Source organism: Diadema antillarum, unplaced genomic scaffold, assembly GCF_040938485.1.
Source record: "Diadema antillarum isolate AM-2024a unplaced genomic scaffold, OU_Dant_1.0 seq00000015_RagTag, whole genome shotgun sequence".
NCBI lineage: Eukaryota > Metazoa > Echinodermata > Echinoidea > Diadematoida > Diadematidae > Diadema > Diadema antillarum.
The window spans coordinates 1,375,347-1,392,116 of NW_027271135.1; the positions used below are offsets into that span (position 1 = coordinate 1,375,347).

At 40.5% G+C, this 16,770-nt stretch overlaps 2 protein-coding genes across 2 annotated transcripts in view; both read right to left on the bottom strand.

Moving 5' to 3' along the window:
• LOC139725096 (dolichyl-diphosphooligosaccharide--protein glycosyltransferase subunit 2-like) overlaps positions 1 to 16,770 on the bottom strand; it is a 53,183-nt gene that overhangs the window by 24,041 nt on the left and 12,372 nt on the right. Inside the window, exons 2-3 of the mRNA XM_071636184.1 lie at positions 3,988 to 4,085; positions 556 to 749 (exon numbers count right to left, since the gene is read on the bottom strand). Of these exons, the coding sequence (XP_071492285.1) occupies positions 556 to 749; positions 3,988 to 3,997 (204 nt within the window). The 5' untranslated portion in view covers positions 3,998 to 4,085. The remainder of the gene's footprint in view (positions 1 to 555; positions 750 to 3,987; positions 4,086 to 16,770) is intronic.
• Positions 14,084 to 15,415, bottom strand: LOC139725118 (uncharacterized protein F54H12.2-like). Its single transcript, XM_071636204.1, has one exon. The coding sequence runs from the start codon at positions 15,413 to 15,415 to the stop codon at positions 14,084 to 14,086; it is 1,332 nt and encodes a 443-aa protein (XP_071492305.1).

Genomic DNA, 16,770 nt, shown 5'->3' on the forward strand with positions numbered 1-16,770 from the left:
TACTCTCTGATTAGCAAAATACACATAGCTGTCATCCCTGTATACTGGTATTAAAGTTTCATGTAAGCATCCTCATCAAAGTCACGTTAAAGGGGAAATCCAGTCCAATAGTCTGATAAAAAGGAGCAATTTAATTGACAGAAATTGGATGAAAAATAAGGAAGTTATGACTTTTGAAGTTTTGCTAATTTCTACAAAAACAGTTCTTATAGAGTGGATATGAATATGTAAATGAGTGAGCTAACCATGCGGAAACCTCACAATTTTCCTTTGATCAGATATCAGGAATATGAAATAGCATTTTACAGCAGGCAAAAATACAATGTACTTCCAAAGTTGGGGAGATTTATTATCTTAAATCCTCTACGGGCTATATGTATTTTCTGCCCATAAGTTTGTGTACAACATTTGTGCACAATTTACTCATTGGCACAAAAAGGTAAAATCCAGATATGAAAACAAAAATGACATTTCTACAAAGCCTCCATGCAGAAACATCTTGACACTTGGCAGCTTTGACGAATCTCAACCATAGAGGGCAGCAAAACAACACACCTGAGCCTGGGGCACGGGAGCACTAAGCAGCTTGAGGCCAAGGATGGCGTAGTGGGCGCTGCTCAGGTCAGCATAGGGCCGGGCCTGCTCGAAGATGGTCCTGAACCGCGCCTGACTCTCCGGGGAGAGGGTGGACAGGGGTGTCAGGGCCTGACCCACCACAGTGAAAACCAGCACCAGCAGCAGCACTAAGCCTGCAACAAACAGGTTTAAACAAGAAAACACTTTACAGTTAGCGATGGTTCATTCAAATGACCCCCAAACTTAAAACCTTCAACAACAACAAAATGTAAGGCTAGATAATCACCCGCTTTAAATGCATAATTTACAATTTGAAAATGAAACATAAACCCAGCATTAGTGCTTTTAAAAATAGTTCTAAAATGTGACTTATGGATAGAAACTACAGCAAAAAATTTGAATTTATACAAACAGATGTAGATGTATTTATAATCAATGTTATTTGTATTGTTAAAATTAATGCACAAAATGTGGATAATAAATAATAAAGATGTTCTCAGACTATACCATCTACAATTACGGTTTATTGAGCAAAATATTGATATCTCCTTATATCTTAGGCTTTAATGCAAAATATTTATATGGTAGGATATTTTGTGATACAACAGACCTACACATATGCATCAAATGCGATATCTTGAACATTTTTCAAATCACTGCTCCCAAAGGCAAACAGGACCTTTAAAAATGTAACCATACAGTGTACTTGCTTTGACATAGAAATAAAAGCCACCCACCCCAAACTGTTTTATAGAAAATGTTCTTTTGCTGTAAGGTACAGATACAGTAGTTACCATTTACGCACAATCTATGACAATGCTCATTACAGCTCATTGTTCCATTGTGTTTCTCTACAATTAATGATCCTTATCTGTTGCTCATGTGCAGGATATAAATCCAAACCGGCTTTATAGGGGTGATGACTACATGTATACTGTCAATAACTTATAGCATTATACAAAATGGTAGCAAGAGAATACTGTCCAAGGGGTGTTGGACAGTACCAAAGAAGAAAAAATTGAAGATTAAGCAGCAGTTGGAGCAGAAGTATTTGTAGCAGAAGTACATTTTGTAACATACAAGAATAGTACAAGTAGTACTGGTAATAACAATGGCAGTGATTTTATAATAAAGACAATGATTATATCATACATAGTAAACTGATGTGTTATTAACCATAAAAATACTGGGCTATTTTGATGCAAGACTGGATGGGGTGGGGTTCATTCAGCTCCCCCAAGATCTTGGCCGTTGATGGCGTGATCGCGAGGAAAACTGGCATTTTTTTCCATATATATGCTAATTTTTGCATATAATAAATTAAAGATTGGCTGTAAATCTGTAAAGGTCCTAAACTACTGTCTAGGTACTCTTTTTAGGATTCTTATTGAAGGTACAGAAAAAAAAGCAGTATCAATTTTTTTAAATGTATTTCATTGACATTTTAAAAACTTCTTATGTATTTCATTTTTTATACTTTTTTTCTATTTTTTTTGTGATGGAAATCATAGGCGACACTATTACGATTATAAACATGAAATTAATTGATTTCAATCAGTACAAGTAGAAATAATGATGCATTCATGAATTTTGGCTAGAAACAGAATTTGCTTTGGATTTGTACATGAAATCATGTTTTAGAGCAATTTCGGGTCTGACATGCACTTACAAAATATTGCAGAACTACAATGTACGTAGCCACGTGTCGCGAATTTGGTCTCTAAAATTGTGCAAGACTTAAAAAGAGTCATGAAACGTCGCGGTGCAATATCTTTTTGTTACAGATTGAGATTTATCATGAAGCACGTCGAGAGGGGTCGCATAAAGCGCCCCCACAGTTTGGGGTAAAGCTTATATTTATGCCAATGCTGAGCTGCTGTTGCTCAGTGGATAAGAAAACGGATTCTCAATCTCAAGATGCTCAGTTTAAAACCCAAAGTACACAAGTTGCGGCAGCAGCAGCAATGCCCTAATCATCACTGCCTCAGAGATGCCAAGTTCAAAAAACTTTTATGAGTGAGATTTTTATGACTCGGCGTCTCGGCGCTCGCGCGCATGCGCACGCGAACGAGGAGGGTGTCCCTCTCCCATGGTAGGGAGCTTTTTTAAATTATTAGCTCTTAATGAAGCGATCTGATGCATACTTAAGTGACTATCTTTTACTAATTTTGAAAGGCAAAAGGGAAATATACCTTCAATTGCAATTATCACTTTAATCCTTTGAGCTATGCTCCTTATTTTTGACCCAAATTGCAGACTTCACCAGATGCGTGAGAAAAATGGGTGACATGCGTGAGATCGTGAGACAGACCCTAAATGCTTGAGTCTCACGCAGAATGCGTGAGACTTGGTAGCTCTGCTGCCTGCTGCTTATCCTCCAAAACTAAAAGCAAATTAACACAAAGACTTGAAAGGTTTCTTAAGCAGTTCAAACGGATGCTGCTGCTACAAATAAATTCACAATTGCTGTCTTGCTTTGTTTGTTTGCCATTTTCTCTACACCCCAAAATGCTTTTGCAGGTTAAAAAGCGATATCAAACACGTTTGAAAACGTACATATTTATAATTATATGGCACAACACACTCAACAAAGCTGCAAAGCAAATTCATTTCAGAAACAAATCAACAGTCAACACGATTCCATCAGTAAAAGTTGACTTTATATTTCTATAATATATGCCTTATTCCAATTCTTCCAACAATGCAATAGTACTGGAAGAATGCACTCGATCTCGACTACTCAGTCAACCATGGAATATCCTGATACACAATTTCCAAAACATCTGATTTTTCAACCAGTTGATGGAAGTGCAACGATTACAATGTCAATGGAATGCGCCAATGGGGAATTGGATGTAAAATGATGAAACACACAAAACACATAACACAAAATAACTTTCAAATCAAACAATTCATTAATTTTACTACTTGTACATGAATGCTGTTTTCAGATCATTTCCCCTTTTATTCTTCACTCCTTCCTTCGTTTCCCCTGTTTACTAAACGAAGTTTGTAATTGAGAAATCCCAACATTAATACACGTATATGGGACTTAGGTAGACATCGTACGACTGTACAGTAACTGGCCAGCAAAGGGTGGGAATGAACACAACCGCCTACGTGTACATCTTGCGCTCAGGGGTTGCCGTGAATTCAACACGTGGCAACACTTCCGTGGCTAGCGTCCCCTCGCACAGGACTGGCCTAGGTAGCGGACAGCCCAGTGCAGCCCTCATAGTTGATGCTAATGACACATCGAAAAGCAGCAGTTTTTTAACCTTTCTGCAGGGTATGACGCTCCATACAACGGGACAACATTATCACAAGTATTAGGCATTATTATCATTCACACTCATATGCTCATACACACACTCATCTTTGACAAAATGATGACAAATTTCTTCACTTTACCTCTCGCCATTTCGCCGTTCAGACAAGTACCAAGGTGAAGAGGTGCATTATGGGTTTCTCACCGCTAGCTAGCTGCTGCTGCTCCACAACCTGAAAACCTGTGCAAACGTCAAAGTGATAACAATTACATGTACGGTGTTATTGGCTCCGCTGACAGCTGCAGCAGCTGTTGTTGAGGCATAATCATGATTCAAAAATTATAGACCTTATTCTTTAATTGTCTAATCATCAATTAAATTTGTTTGTTCTTTCCATTTTCTTTATGAATATCACTTTCACAGGAAAACTATGTCAGAATTCACTATTATAAGGGATAATAATAACAGGTCAAATAAAAATGATACGGAAACCAATAATGATGATACAGGTTGATCTTAAGATTTCGAGTAATTAATGATTGTAGATTCATTTTGAAAATTAAACACTGTATTACAAAGCACTACTATGTCATTTTTCATTATTCCTCTCTTTTTGATCTCCTTTTGATCTTGCGTACTCAAGTTCATGTTTGGTAGGAAGGCTGGTCATAATGCAGTCACTGTCGAGCGCTGATCGTGGCCAAGGATCAAAAGAAGGCCTATTTAACCCTATAAAGCCCAAGAGGGGGGGGGGGGGGGCGCACAGACTGTGCCCCAACCATAATCTTCGTTTGCCACCCGCGACTCTTACACCCTTTACCCGATTTCAACCAATTGGTGACTTTTCCTAAAATATTATTGCAAACATTACAGAATTCCAAGAATCTTTCTTGAATGTATTGCATGCTTTAAAATTGGATAGACATAATGTTTGATTATGGGTGATTTTAACATCGATCTTATTGATATTGGAAAAGATTCAGAAAACTTTCTAACTGTCATGCATTGTATTGGATTGTCTCAAGTGATCCTTTTTCCAACTAGATTAACCCGAAATTCTGCTTCCTTGATTGATCATTTGTATACAAATATGGACATGTTTAATATACATGCAGGTGTTATCGAGGCTGATGTTTCAGACCATCTTCCAATTTTTACTGTCTTTGAAAAGTATGTTTTATTTTAAAAGTATCGTCCCAACTTTTGGGAAAGTTGTACGATCGTATAAACATTATGATGTCGATTTATATTGTTTAGACTTAGCAAATGCAAGGTGGGATTATGTGTATAAGTGTAAAGACTAGAATGATGCATATTCTGTATTTTATGGTATATTTCGGGAAATATGTGATAAACATGCTCCATTAAGAAAGAACAATAGTACTAGTCATTCAAAATGTTACCCTAAAAATCCATGGGTAACAAAGGCGATTTTAAAATCAATTAAAAAGAAATACAAATTGTATAAAAAGTATAGGTCATCAAATTTTGATCTAAAATATGAAAGGGAGTACAAGGTATATCGAAATATTTTAACTACTGTTTTGAAAAATGCCAAACGGGCTTATTATAGGAGTATGTTTAATGATAATAAGCAAGATTTGGGTAAAACACGGAAAATAGTCAATAAGTTGTTAAATCCTGGTAAAGAACATACTGCAAATTAGAAATTGAAGAGTTGGTGGTTAATAAAGATGATGAAGTTAAATCTTTTTTTTTCTGCAAAAGAAATAGCAGAAGAGCTTAATGACTATTTTGTTACTGTAGGAGCAAAGTTGGCCACTAAGATTCCTGAAACACAAATTAATCTAAAAGAATTCTTGGGAGGAAAGAATAATAAATCGTTATTTTGGAGGCCAGTTAACAGAGAAAGAAGTGTTCGATATCTTATTCGCATTAGATTCTAAGAAATCACATGGATATGATAATTTACCAGTAAGATTATTAAAGGATGCAGCAAGTTTTGTTTGTAAGTCATTGCTTTACATTTGAAGACCTGAATATTATAAGAACGACCCAAGTCCAATTTTTGGCCAAATTCAGTTTGACATGGAAATTGTAGCTTATGCATAGACTCATCTTGTGTATAAATGATAAATCCTAGTTACCCCCGGAAGTGCCTGAAATGAATGAGTTAAATCTTATATTAATGTAAGATTGAAGGACTTGGGTCATTCTTACATTCATATCATAGCGCCCTCTCTCATCCTTCTCTCATCTCTATAGCAGAATATCATGAATATGAATCAAAGAACGACCCAAGTCCACCACACAAAATGGCCTCTCCACAATTAATGTAAATGTTAATTGTCATAATAATATAATTTGTATATACAATGCTGCCTTCCCATCACAGTTAAATAGAATATTATTGGACAATAAAAAAGATATGAAGTTTTTTTTTCAGTTTACTCGAAATGGTCTTCCATGGACTTGGGTCGTTCTTATATTCATATACTCATTTTTAATTTGTCCTTAGAAACTGGAATTTATTCTCAAGTAACGCCAATACATAAAAAAGGACCAAAATCGGACCCTGGAAATTACCGACCTATCTCCGTTCTGCCAATAATTGGAAAGGTTTTAGAGAATTATTGTAAATGATAGACTGGTTGATTTTTTTGAGTCCAATGATATTTTTTATAAACACCAGTATGGCTTTCGTAAAAGATACAGTACGGAATTGTCTTTAATTGATCTTGTAAATACACTAATGACATCACTTGATGAAGGAAAAGTAACAATTGGTATCTTTATAGATTTTAAAAAGGCTTTTGATACGATAAATCATGATATTCTTCCATGTAAACTGGCTCATTATGGTATTCGTGGAATTCCACTTCAATGGTTTGCTGATTATCTGTCCAACAGATCTCAGCTGCTATCTTATAGAATGGTCTCGACACCGAAGACTATAACTTGTGGTGTCCCGCAAGGGTCAGTTTTGGGGCCTACACTCTTTTTGATATTTATAAATGGTTTGCCACGCTCTTGCTCTTTCTTTAAATTCAGATTGTTTGCCGACGATTCAAATATTTTTCATACTTATGCTGCTCGCCAAAAAGAAATAGATGTGAATGAAGTAAATGAAAACCTGCACAAAGTTCAAACATGGTGTAATGCCAATAAAATTACAATCAATTTAAATAAAACAAATTATATGGTAATAAGAAGAAAACGCCAGTTAGTTGCGATGAGGGGTGCAATAAAACTTTCTGACACAGACATTGATGAAGTGAGTGTTGCATCCTTTATCGGAACTCAGATTGATTGTCATCTAACTTGGAAACCTCACATTCAATTGGTAAATTATAAATGTGTTCGAAGGAAAGTAGGTGTACTGTATAAATTAAGACAGTACGTTCCGCAGCGCATTCTTGTGCTTTTGTATAAATCTTTTATACAACCACACATATATGGTATTGAGGTATGGGGCAGTACTTATAAATCTCATTTAAATTGTATACATATTTCTCAAAAAATGAGAGCTGTAACATTTTCGACTTTACGAACACATTCAGAACCATTGTTCCAACGATTCAAACTTCTAGATGTTGTTTGGTTACATAAGTTCTCAGTTTTAACATTTATGTACGATCTCTGCAATGGAACTATCCCGCACCCTCTGTATGACTATTGCCAAATTGTGCATCATGCTTACAGGACAAGAACAAGTGAAAAAAGAATGTTGTACTTACCAAAATTTAGAACCACACAGGGACAATTTTCGATTTCTTACTTAGGACCAAAACTTTGGAACACATTGCCACGAGAAATGCGTGAACAAAGCAAAAGATCTACATTTCGTAAATGCCTTGCAGATTTCCTTCTCTAATAGATATTATATACTGTATCAAGTATAATTAGTTTTCTATGTTAGAAAATATATGATGTACATTGTATCTAAATATTAACAGCCATTTCAACCAACCATGTAATAATTTTTCGTTTGTGTTTAGCATTTTGAAGATCAAGGTGACCAATCTCGACTAGCACGTGTGCTAACTTTTGGTTTCCTTGTTAACAACAACTTTGTAGAATTACGCTACATGTATCACATTTAAATCTCAAATGTCTTCATTTAATCATGTTATTGTAAAGGAGTAATAGATAAGTATTTTTTTCATATATGTATGTAAATACAACTGTATAATGCATGACGCAAATCTCTCGTTTGAAGAGGCTACACCCCAGTAAATAATGCCAGTGCATATCTTGGCAATCAATGACTTAAAGTCAAAGATATAAAACACCTGTTTCTTGACCCTGGCCTAATCTAAGCATCAGTCATCGCCACAGCGCCACAGGAGGGGGGGGGGGGGGGGGGCACCGCGAGAGGAGGAGATTGTTTTGGTTTTGGCATGGGCCATGTAGCTCCATGATGCGTGTGTGTGTGTACGTGTGTGTGTGTGAGTGTAGACATTCAGCGTATGCAGACAGAGTATGCCTGTACTGTAGTGACCGGAACTATTGTCATTCCATTTTCCTCTCCCCTTCTCCCTCCCCCATCTCTCCCCCCTCTCCCTCCCTCTCTCCTTCTCGCTCTCCCTCTCCCTCTCTCTCTCTCTCTCTCTCTCCCTCTCTCTCTCTTTCTCAATGATCCAGTCAGCAGGCTGATTGTAACCAGGGAGGTAGTCTCACCTCCCCGTTGTAACTCACTGCCAAATAGCACATTGTCAGCACCGGTGTGGTAGGAAGTAATGTCCGTCAGGAAAAAGACTCCGGGGGACCTTATTTCCGGGGTCGAATTTAGGAAATAGTATCCTAGGACCAAATATCCGTTTCGCAAGGACCTAATCGCCGCCGAGGGGATCGAATCGCCGGGTTTGTACGAAGAAGCCTATTCGGGGGGCCAAATCGCCGCTGGGGGGGGGGGGGGGGTGTCGAATGGGCGGATTTATACGCAAATTCGGGGGGGGGGGGGGGGGACCAAATCGCCGCCGAGAAAGGACTTGATCGGTGGGTTTAGAAGAACAAGCCTACTATTATACTGTAGTATTCGCTAACGTCAAAGTGCAAGGGACTTAAATTGGCAGGTCAGAAGGATGATTTGCCGCTGAGGTGTTGTTATTTGATTTGTTTAATGGATTCAAGAAATAATAATATAACTGTTCCATAATAGTCCCTTCATGGTGGGGTTATTGATAAATGTGATTCCTAGCAGTAGGCTACTTTAGAGTTAATGATGGGAATTGGGCTCTTTTGGCATAGGGTTAGGTACGCTTAATAACAACACCCCCCCCCCCCCAAACTAGTATGATTCTCAGTGCAAGACCAATTATTGGCATAAAAAAAGGGAAATCATCACCTTTTCTCCAAACATGCAATCTATCAGCTGTTTCTCGACAGAAATGACAAATCCAATAACACTAATAACATCCTGCAGTAACAAGAAGGTAATACCAGGGGCCGCAGAAACGAAGTTGATGCTATTCAATCCTTTGTCGAAATTATCTCACAATATAGGTCTGTTATCATATTGTCTTATATTCTATATACAATGTTATATTTACCTCATTCTCTGTTGCCTGAGAAATTGAAATGTACATACTATGTTTTTGTCGAAAGACGAAATAAACTTTGAATGAATTAAATCCATTTTATTGACATACAAATTATGGGCAAAATATGCAAAGAAGGAGCTGCCATGTAGGGACCTACTTCTAAGGGCAGTATAAATATCATATTGTCCATGAATGTTTTCACTATTTTTATAATTTTTTTTTTGCACTTCATCGTATAGGGAACAAACTGATTATCAGGTGTAGAAGTCAACGAAGTAGGAAATTTGTTTCCCTTCTCTGCATGCTCCTGATCATATATACGGTATGATATCTTTTACCGCATAATCTGGACGAATCAGATCATGAACAAAGGATTATTCAATTCAATTTGATTCAATTCATTTATTTTCATTCTTCTTTTTCTAACAAACATAAAACAGAATAAATCAGGAATTACATCATGAACATAAACATTCGCCTCTGCAAGAGATACAGTTTAACATAAGAATGCATACTGGCAAAAATGCAAAGTCATGTTTTAGTAAAGAAAACAAATTGAGAGGTCCACTAACAAGCTTGTATACTGTTAACCACTCAAAGAATCTTATGAATTACTTATTTACAAATACTTATCACAAATATAATTTACGACAGAACAGAAAAAAACAGGAGAAACACACGACGTCTTGACAGAATAGATGGAAAGAACGGAAGGAAAAAAAGAAAAAAGAGAATGCCTATACACGCTGAACAAGGGAAATGGAACAGGAAATTGGGGTGCTTCAGAGCTCACAGCTCACAGCTTTGGAAGTATCATTATAGCTAAATCATTGCGAAATAATGAATTTAGTGACTGACTGATTGATGGTGTATTGAACCCTGAGGTTGATGAGACCTAGCTAATAAAGAAAAAAAGATATCAGAGAGGATTTAAAAGAAAGAATTTCAACTTGCACTTAAAATAATACAAAGATGAATATATTTTTTTGCTTCACAGCTTAATGAATTCCAAAATCTGGGACCGGTGTAAATGAAATGTATTCTGAGCCAATAAAGTTCTCAGGAGGGGTAAATGAAACTCATAGATTGCCTAGTGGGATATTTATGAAAAAACTCGTTCCGTGGGAACATTGAATTGAAAATATTGGGAAGTGCATTTGTGTTGTAATTAAACACAAAACTTGCCAAGATGAAAAAATAAAGGCACAAATCTTTGATTTTCAAAATCTTATATTTAGTGAAAAATGGATCTGAATAAGAACGTGGCGGGATTCCACAAATAATACGAAGTGCTCGTTTTTTTTCTTTTGTAACAGTAGTTTATCTAGTATATAGTTTGATGGGCACATTTTATACCCCATGCTAGGAGTCCGTAATCAAGATAAGGTAAAATTAGAGAAAATACAACCGCAACAAACAGGGTAATTTGATATGAAACTTGAGTCTATCAATGATATCAATATTAGTCGAAATTATGCGGCCTCCAGGAAAGTTTATCGTCCATCGTGATACGTGCAGAGTCATCAGAAATAACCTATGCGTAAAGCTTCTGGAATTGCTAAAAAGCATATTACTCGGTTTTCTGGAGATTAAGTGATAATTCAGTAGCTCTTATCCACTGAAACACTTTTTCTTCAATTCGGAATTAACGATTCGAACGAGAGTATCTGGATTTTGGCGAGAGAGAATAAGGAAGTCCAATCGCCCACAAATGCTTGAGTGAGCACGAACAATGGGTGCGTGACGTCATCGCATTTGCATAACAATAGGTCGCATTAGCATAACAATAGGTCGCATTAGCATAGGAGGTTAGGGCGCCCTCTTCGGTAGCTAGGCAACGGGTAAACAAACAAATCGCGTGTTGATCGGTCGTCATAGCAACAAGCAAACACGTCTCTCGATGAAAAGAAGTATTAAAGGAGTTCTTTTGTGCAAAAGTTATTTCTGGACGCGAGAACAATGCACGCGCTGTCGCGATTGTTCGAATGTTTGCTTGACAACCAAACATAGATGGCGTGACTACGTCGATCATCATTGGTCGATGCATTTTGCGGGAACTGATACGATTTGTCAAGACGGTACACGTGATCTACGCCTTAGCAACGGGAGAAGCGATGTAGCGGGTATAAAACGGCGCGCCGTTCAAATCCTCAGTCATACCTCTCACTCTGCTCTTACAACAACGCGTACCAAGCATATCAGCGACGTCTGCAGCTCTCTGTTCCTACTGTATAACGTAAAATGAATCCAGGTATCTACAGCAATGCGTCTATGGCCATGGAACTCGCCGAGGCTACTCTCGCGGACGAACAGCGAGAAAAGGGGTGGCAGGTGGGCTACAGTGAGAGGGAGGAAAGAGCCTACTTTTTTAATGCGGCTCTGGGCGCGACTCAGTGGGAAAGTCCGGCCGACGGTGTGAGTAGCGAGACTGACGGCCCTCGAGCCGGCCCCTTGATGGAGCAGAGGCCTTTGACTCCCACACCTCCAGCCGGTCTGATACCTCCCCCGACTCCCAAGCCAGCAAGGTACACGAAGGACGTGTTCAGATTTCCAGAGTCAGCAGGTCCCACCAAGAGAAGGATGAACTCGGTAAGTCAGATTTATCAGCTTATTTGTAGGCGAAGTTGTTTAAGGGTAACTCTTCATATCGATATTATTGCATTTGACTCATTGCTAGCTATATTAGCATCTTGAGTAACCCCTGCGTTGTGTTTGATCTCACCATGCGCAGGTCTCCGAGGGTGTTGAGGATCAATCAACAGCACGGAAGAAACTGAAGCTGAACATCGAGCCAGCTCAGGCCCAGGATGTGGAGAGTGACATCACGTTCCCCCCAAACGTGCATCCTGTGAATATAGGGGGTAAGAGATTTGCAGTCGTCAAAACTTTCAACAAGGCTGTGTACGTGAACCTCCGCGAGTACTACACGGACCCCCTCACAGGCTCTCGAGCTTTGGCTGGAAGGAGGGGCATCAATCTTACTCTCGAGAACTGGGAAAAACTCTATAGTAGAATGAAAGAAATCGATCGTGCTGTGGTCGAAATGAAGAGGAAGGCCGAAGGAACGGATTGCTGAACATGGCCAGTCAAGCAATTTGTCAGATACGTTTAAGTAGTATTAATTAGATATTACTCTTGTGGACGGTAAACCTAGATATTGTATTTCTATTTCTTTGTTTGTTTATTTTTTCTATCGTAGATGACATCAAGGAGTTCTGCAACCTCATGGAAAGTTTCGTAATTATACAACTTTTCGCGATAATCAGCGCATTGGGATTACCTAGCCCTTTGGACTGCGAAGGTTGCCAACAGAATTACCCTACTTCGTACCACGCATGCGTAAACTTCAAGATGCCGTACCATTGGGACCGGGATAGAATCGCAAAACATATGGTTAGAGGCGCTCATAAAGTGAGCAAGGCCATCGATAATGGCAGACTTTTCAAAAAGTGGACATTATTCTTGAAACATGCCCGTCCTGACTTAGCGGCTCTCGATGCTTTCCCAGCTGACGCTGTACATTGGGACAGAATGGTCCGAAACAGACTGTTTGAATATAGCGTGAATACCGATCAGTTCCTGGATGGCTATCAGCTGCTATACGACAAGTGCAACAGTTTTGACTTCATTTCGTTACAAGAGGTTATCAATATACACAACCCTAGCGAGAAACAGAAATGGGACAGTAATTTTGAGCAAGAGTACGGGAAGACTTATGGTTTTCTGGTTTCGGTAGACCATGATTTAGCGGATGAAGAAAATGAGGATCATCCGGACGAGGAAGAAGGAGAGTCAGGGCATTGATACATTGAAATATTCATCGCTGTATGACGTAACTTTTAAGCGAAATATTGATCGTGTCAACGTGTGTATTTAATCAATAAAGCGTGCCGTGAAGAACTTGAAACATATCTTTGATTACTGTCTTGTATTTCGTATTTCGCATTTCGTATTTCCAAGTTTTGCGTATTTGACCGCTGAGTGACCGAGTGTGTGAATGTGTGTGCGTATGCGTCTATATATATATATATATATATATATATATATATATCTGGTATATATATATATATATATATATATAATACATAAATATATATATATACATCTGAGATACCACTTACTCTTAATCTACGTATAAACAAGACGCGTGAAATGAAAAGACAACAACACGAGGTTCGTTCTATGTACATATCACTCTTTTTTTATTATTTTCCAATCACAGCAAACACAGCAATGATTTAACACTATGTTGGGATCATGAACCGACTTGTTCACTCGATAGTAATGGTCGATAAAGTCTCTGACGTAATGGTCGTTGTGATGGGTGTCCGAACTGAAATGAGAAACTATGTTTCCGAGAGTGCTTCCTCGAGAGCGATGGATGAGGTAATAAATGACGTATTGTCCGCACACTGTTGACAATTCTCCCTGGATACGGTGACGGTTATAGGTTTCCGCGCCAATGGTATTCCTCCTCAAAAATGTCTCGATGTTCTCCGTCTGCACGTTGTTGCCGTAGGAATCGAAATATTCTCCATTTCCCCTCCCGTCGAAGTAGACAGCCACCCAATGGCTTCCAGGTAGCGAGGCAGGGTCCAAATTTACCACGTAAGCCGATGGTCTTGGTACGGGATCAGTGGGTAAGAGATCGGCCGGGTAGACCCCTTCAAATATCCTTCGGGTCCCCCTGTCATGACGTAATACTCGGCGAATTTCCACGCTGTCCATCCTCGTTTACACCGTGTAGTCAAAGAGGACGTTCCTGGCTCGATCAATTTCCAGAATGTTGTCAAACTCGGCATAAACTACGATGTTCATGCCCTCGGTCAGTTGGTTGTCAAAGTGCATTTCCAGCCTCAGGTTCCCCTGCCTCTTCAGGCTGAAGTGTTGGCCGGATGACAGATCGGGAGAGAGGTCGAATGCGTAGAGTGCGTAACCTCTGTCGTAGTCCTCCCGACTGATGTGGTTGCCTGTGTCCTTGAACATTTTATCAGTTCCGGAGAACAGCGTCTGGTAGGCTCTGATAGAGTTTAGCCCCGGTGTGTCTCCGTAGGAAGGGGTGATGGGTTTGGACGGCACTTGCACACCGTCCACGTACAAGGACAGGTAGTTCACTCCAAAGTGTTTGAAGTTGAAGGGATTGTGGCTGTAGCTGCCGTTGAATGCCTTGTTGTTGACGCAGCCTATGATGATGCGTTGCGGTATCTGTCCCAGAAAGAGGTGGTCCTGCTGCAGAGTCATTTCGCCTCTTGGCACGGAAAGCACTTTACACGTCACACGACGCACGGGGTACTTTGCCGTGCCTTTCTCCAGAGCCTTGGCGTGTCCCAGCATGACGGATGGAGCTACCCTGACCTTTCTGACAAAGAGGGAGCAGTCCTGGATGACGATTTTGTAGGCCGCATTTTCCGTGGCGGACATCAGGCAGAAATCGGGTTTGGTCCTGATGAGTTTGACGCGCATATCAACCCCATTCAGGAGGTGTTTGGGTTGAAAGAAGAGATCGTTGTGTAGAGGACCGATCAGTTCCACGCTTTTTGACTTCTTGATGAAGGCGTGTCGCTTTTTCAGGCCAAGGTTGATTGAGTCAGTTGCCAGGGGATCGTTTTGATCCATTTGCCCAGAAGTGTCTTTGTAGAAGAGTGCGGTGGTCAGCTGGGTCTGTTTGGCTTCTGGTCCGTACTGTAGCAGAGACTCAATCATGGCGCGATAGGGATAGGTCGGGGTAGATGGCGTGATGACGCGGTCATTAAGACTCACATCCACTTGAGAGAAGAGCGAATGCAAGAACAAATTGACCGGTCCTACCTGATCGGTATCGACCAGATTGTCGCCATTGGGCTTTGTCACCTTGGCCTTCACGTAGAGTTGACTCTGCGACAGGTCCAGATATTCGCTTCCAGATCCCGCTACGTGGAATTCGATGGGTCCTCCGTCCGAAAACTGAGCCACGGGGTGATATTCCACCCATTGGCCCTGCTCTATGCTGGTTTGTGTGGGAGGGATGGTGAACAAATCCAACTCGGACTTGACACATTCGCACGAATCCTGATGTACGAATGCCATGGTTGCTGTATCTATACGTCCTTACTCGTCAAAGATGTCGGGAGATCTTGTCTGAACGTGGGTTCTGGCTCGACTGATGGTTCCGGGATGACGTTGTCTCCTTTTATTACGATGACTCGTGGTAGGCTGGCGCTTCTTGCCCGCTCTGCGTCTGGCTTTCCTTTTCCTGGGCATTCGAGATGCAAGCCGTTTGGTCACTGCATCCGCCGCGAACTCCACGCCAGCACCCAGAGCTTCTCTGGCCAATTTCTTTCCTCCGCTGGACAGAGCTTTTTTCACGATAGCTTTCCCACCTCTCTTGAATAGAGGTTTAAGCAGGGGTAGAGCAGCACGCAGACCTCTGGCCAGTAAACCTCCGATGCCATAGCCTTGCTGTATTATACCGCCCGAATACACCGGTAATCCGTGACCGACTTGATGCGTGTAGTAATCTGCGTACATGCTCGGAGATACGATACCCACCATCTTGATGGCACTATTTTGACGTCCGTTTTCTCTCAATTCAAGAAAGATGGAGACTTCTTCCGAAAGTGTAGTTTCACGACGACCTTTCCACGTTGAAATGGAATTTTTCTTCCGGTGGAGTCCCTTATATCGATTTCGATCGTCTGGAATAGCTTCCTGGCAACCGGTACGTAGTGGGGGCGTTCGTACATGATATTGATGTCTTTCCCGTGTCTGTCTCGAACCGCAACGGTGCGTAGCAACGGGGCCCGGGCATCCCCCACAATCTGATGTTCCACGATATCGCTGTATACGTAGAGATTGTGGATGAGATCCAAATCTACGGGGTAACTGGCCTTACAGGAATGATGTATTCCCTGGTCATCTTCGAATCCTAGCATAGCTGCTAATGTACCCGAGAACTTGACGGCGACTCCAGCGTCTAACATCGTGACGTAAACCTTCTGAGAAACGCTGTTGTAGCCCAACTCAATTCGTCCACGAAACCTCTCCGGTACTAGCGTGAGCATGAAATGTTTCGCATTCTCGTAATAGCCATCTTCCAGGGGGTAATCAATCCAGGTTTCGCCATCATTCGTGCTGTACATAATGCGGGAGTGTGGGTCCGAACGGACGTAATTGTACCAGCGATGCGGATAATGTATCTCCACCAGTCCGGCTTCCCATTCTCCCTCTAATATCACGGTACTGGGAAGTTTGACCTTGAATGCAGAGAGGGTGTTTTCGGGATATTCTCGCAACGAACTATTGCTAGGCAACGTCACGTAAAAGGACGAGGCAGATGATGAAGCCATGGTGACTCTTGTCCTTGTGAGCCAAAGTTGACGGAGGCTTTTGTTTTATTACAGTTTCACGATGTCAGTGACGTAACTGTTGAATTTGTCGGGATA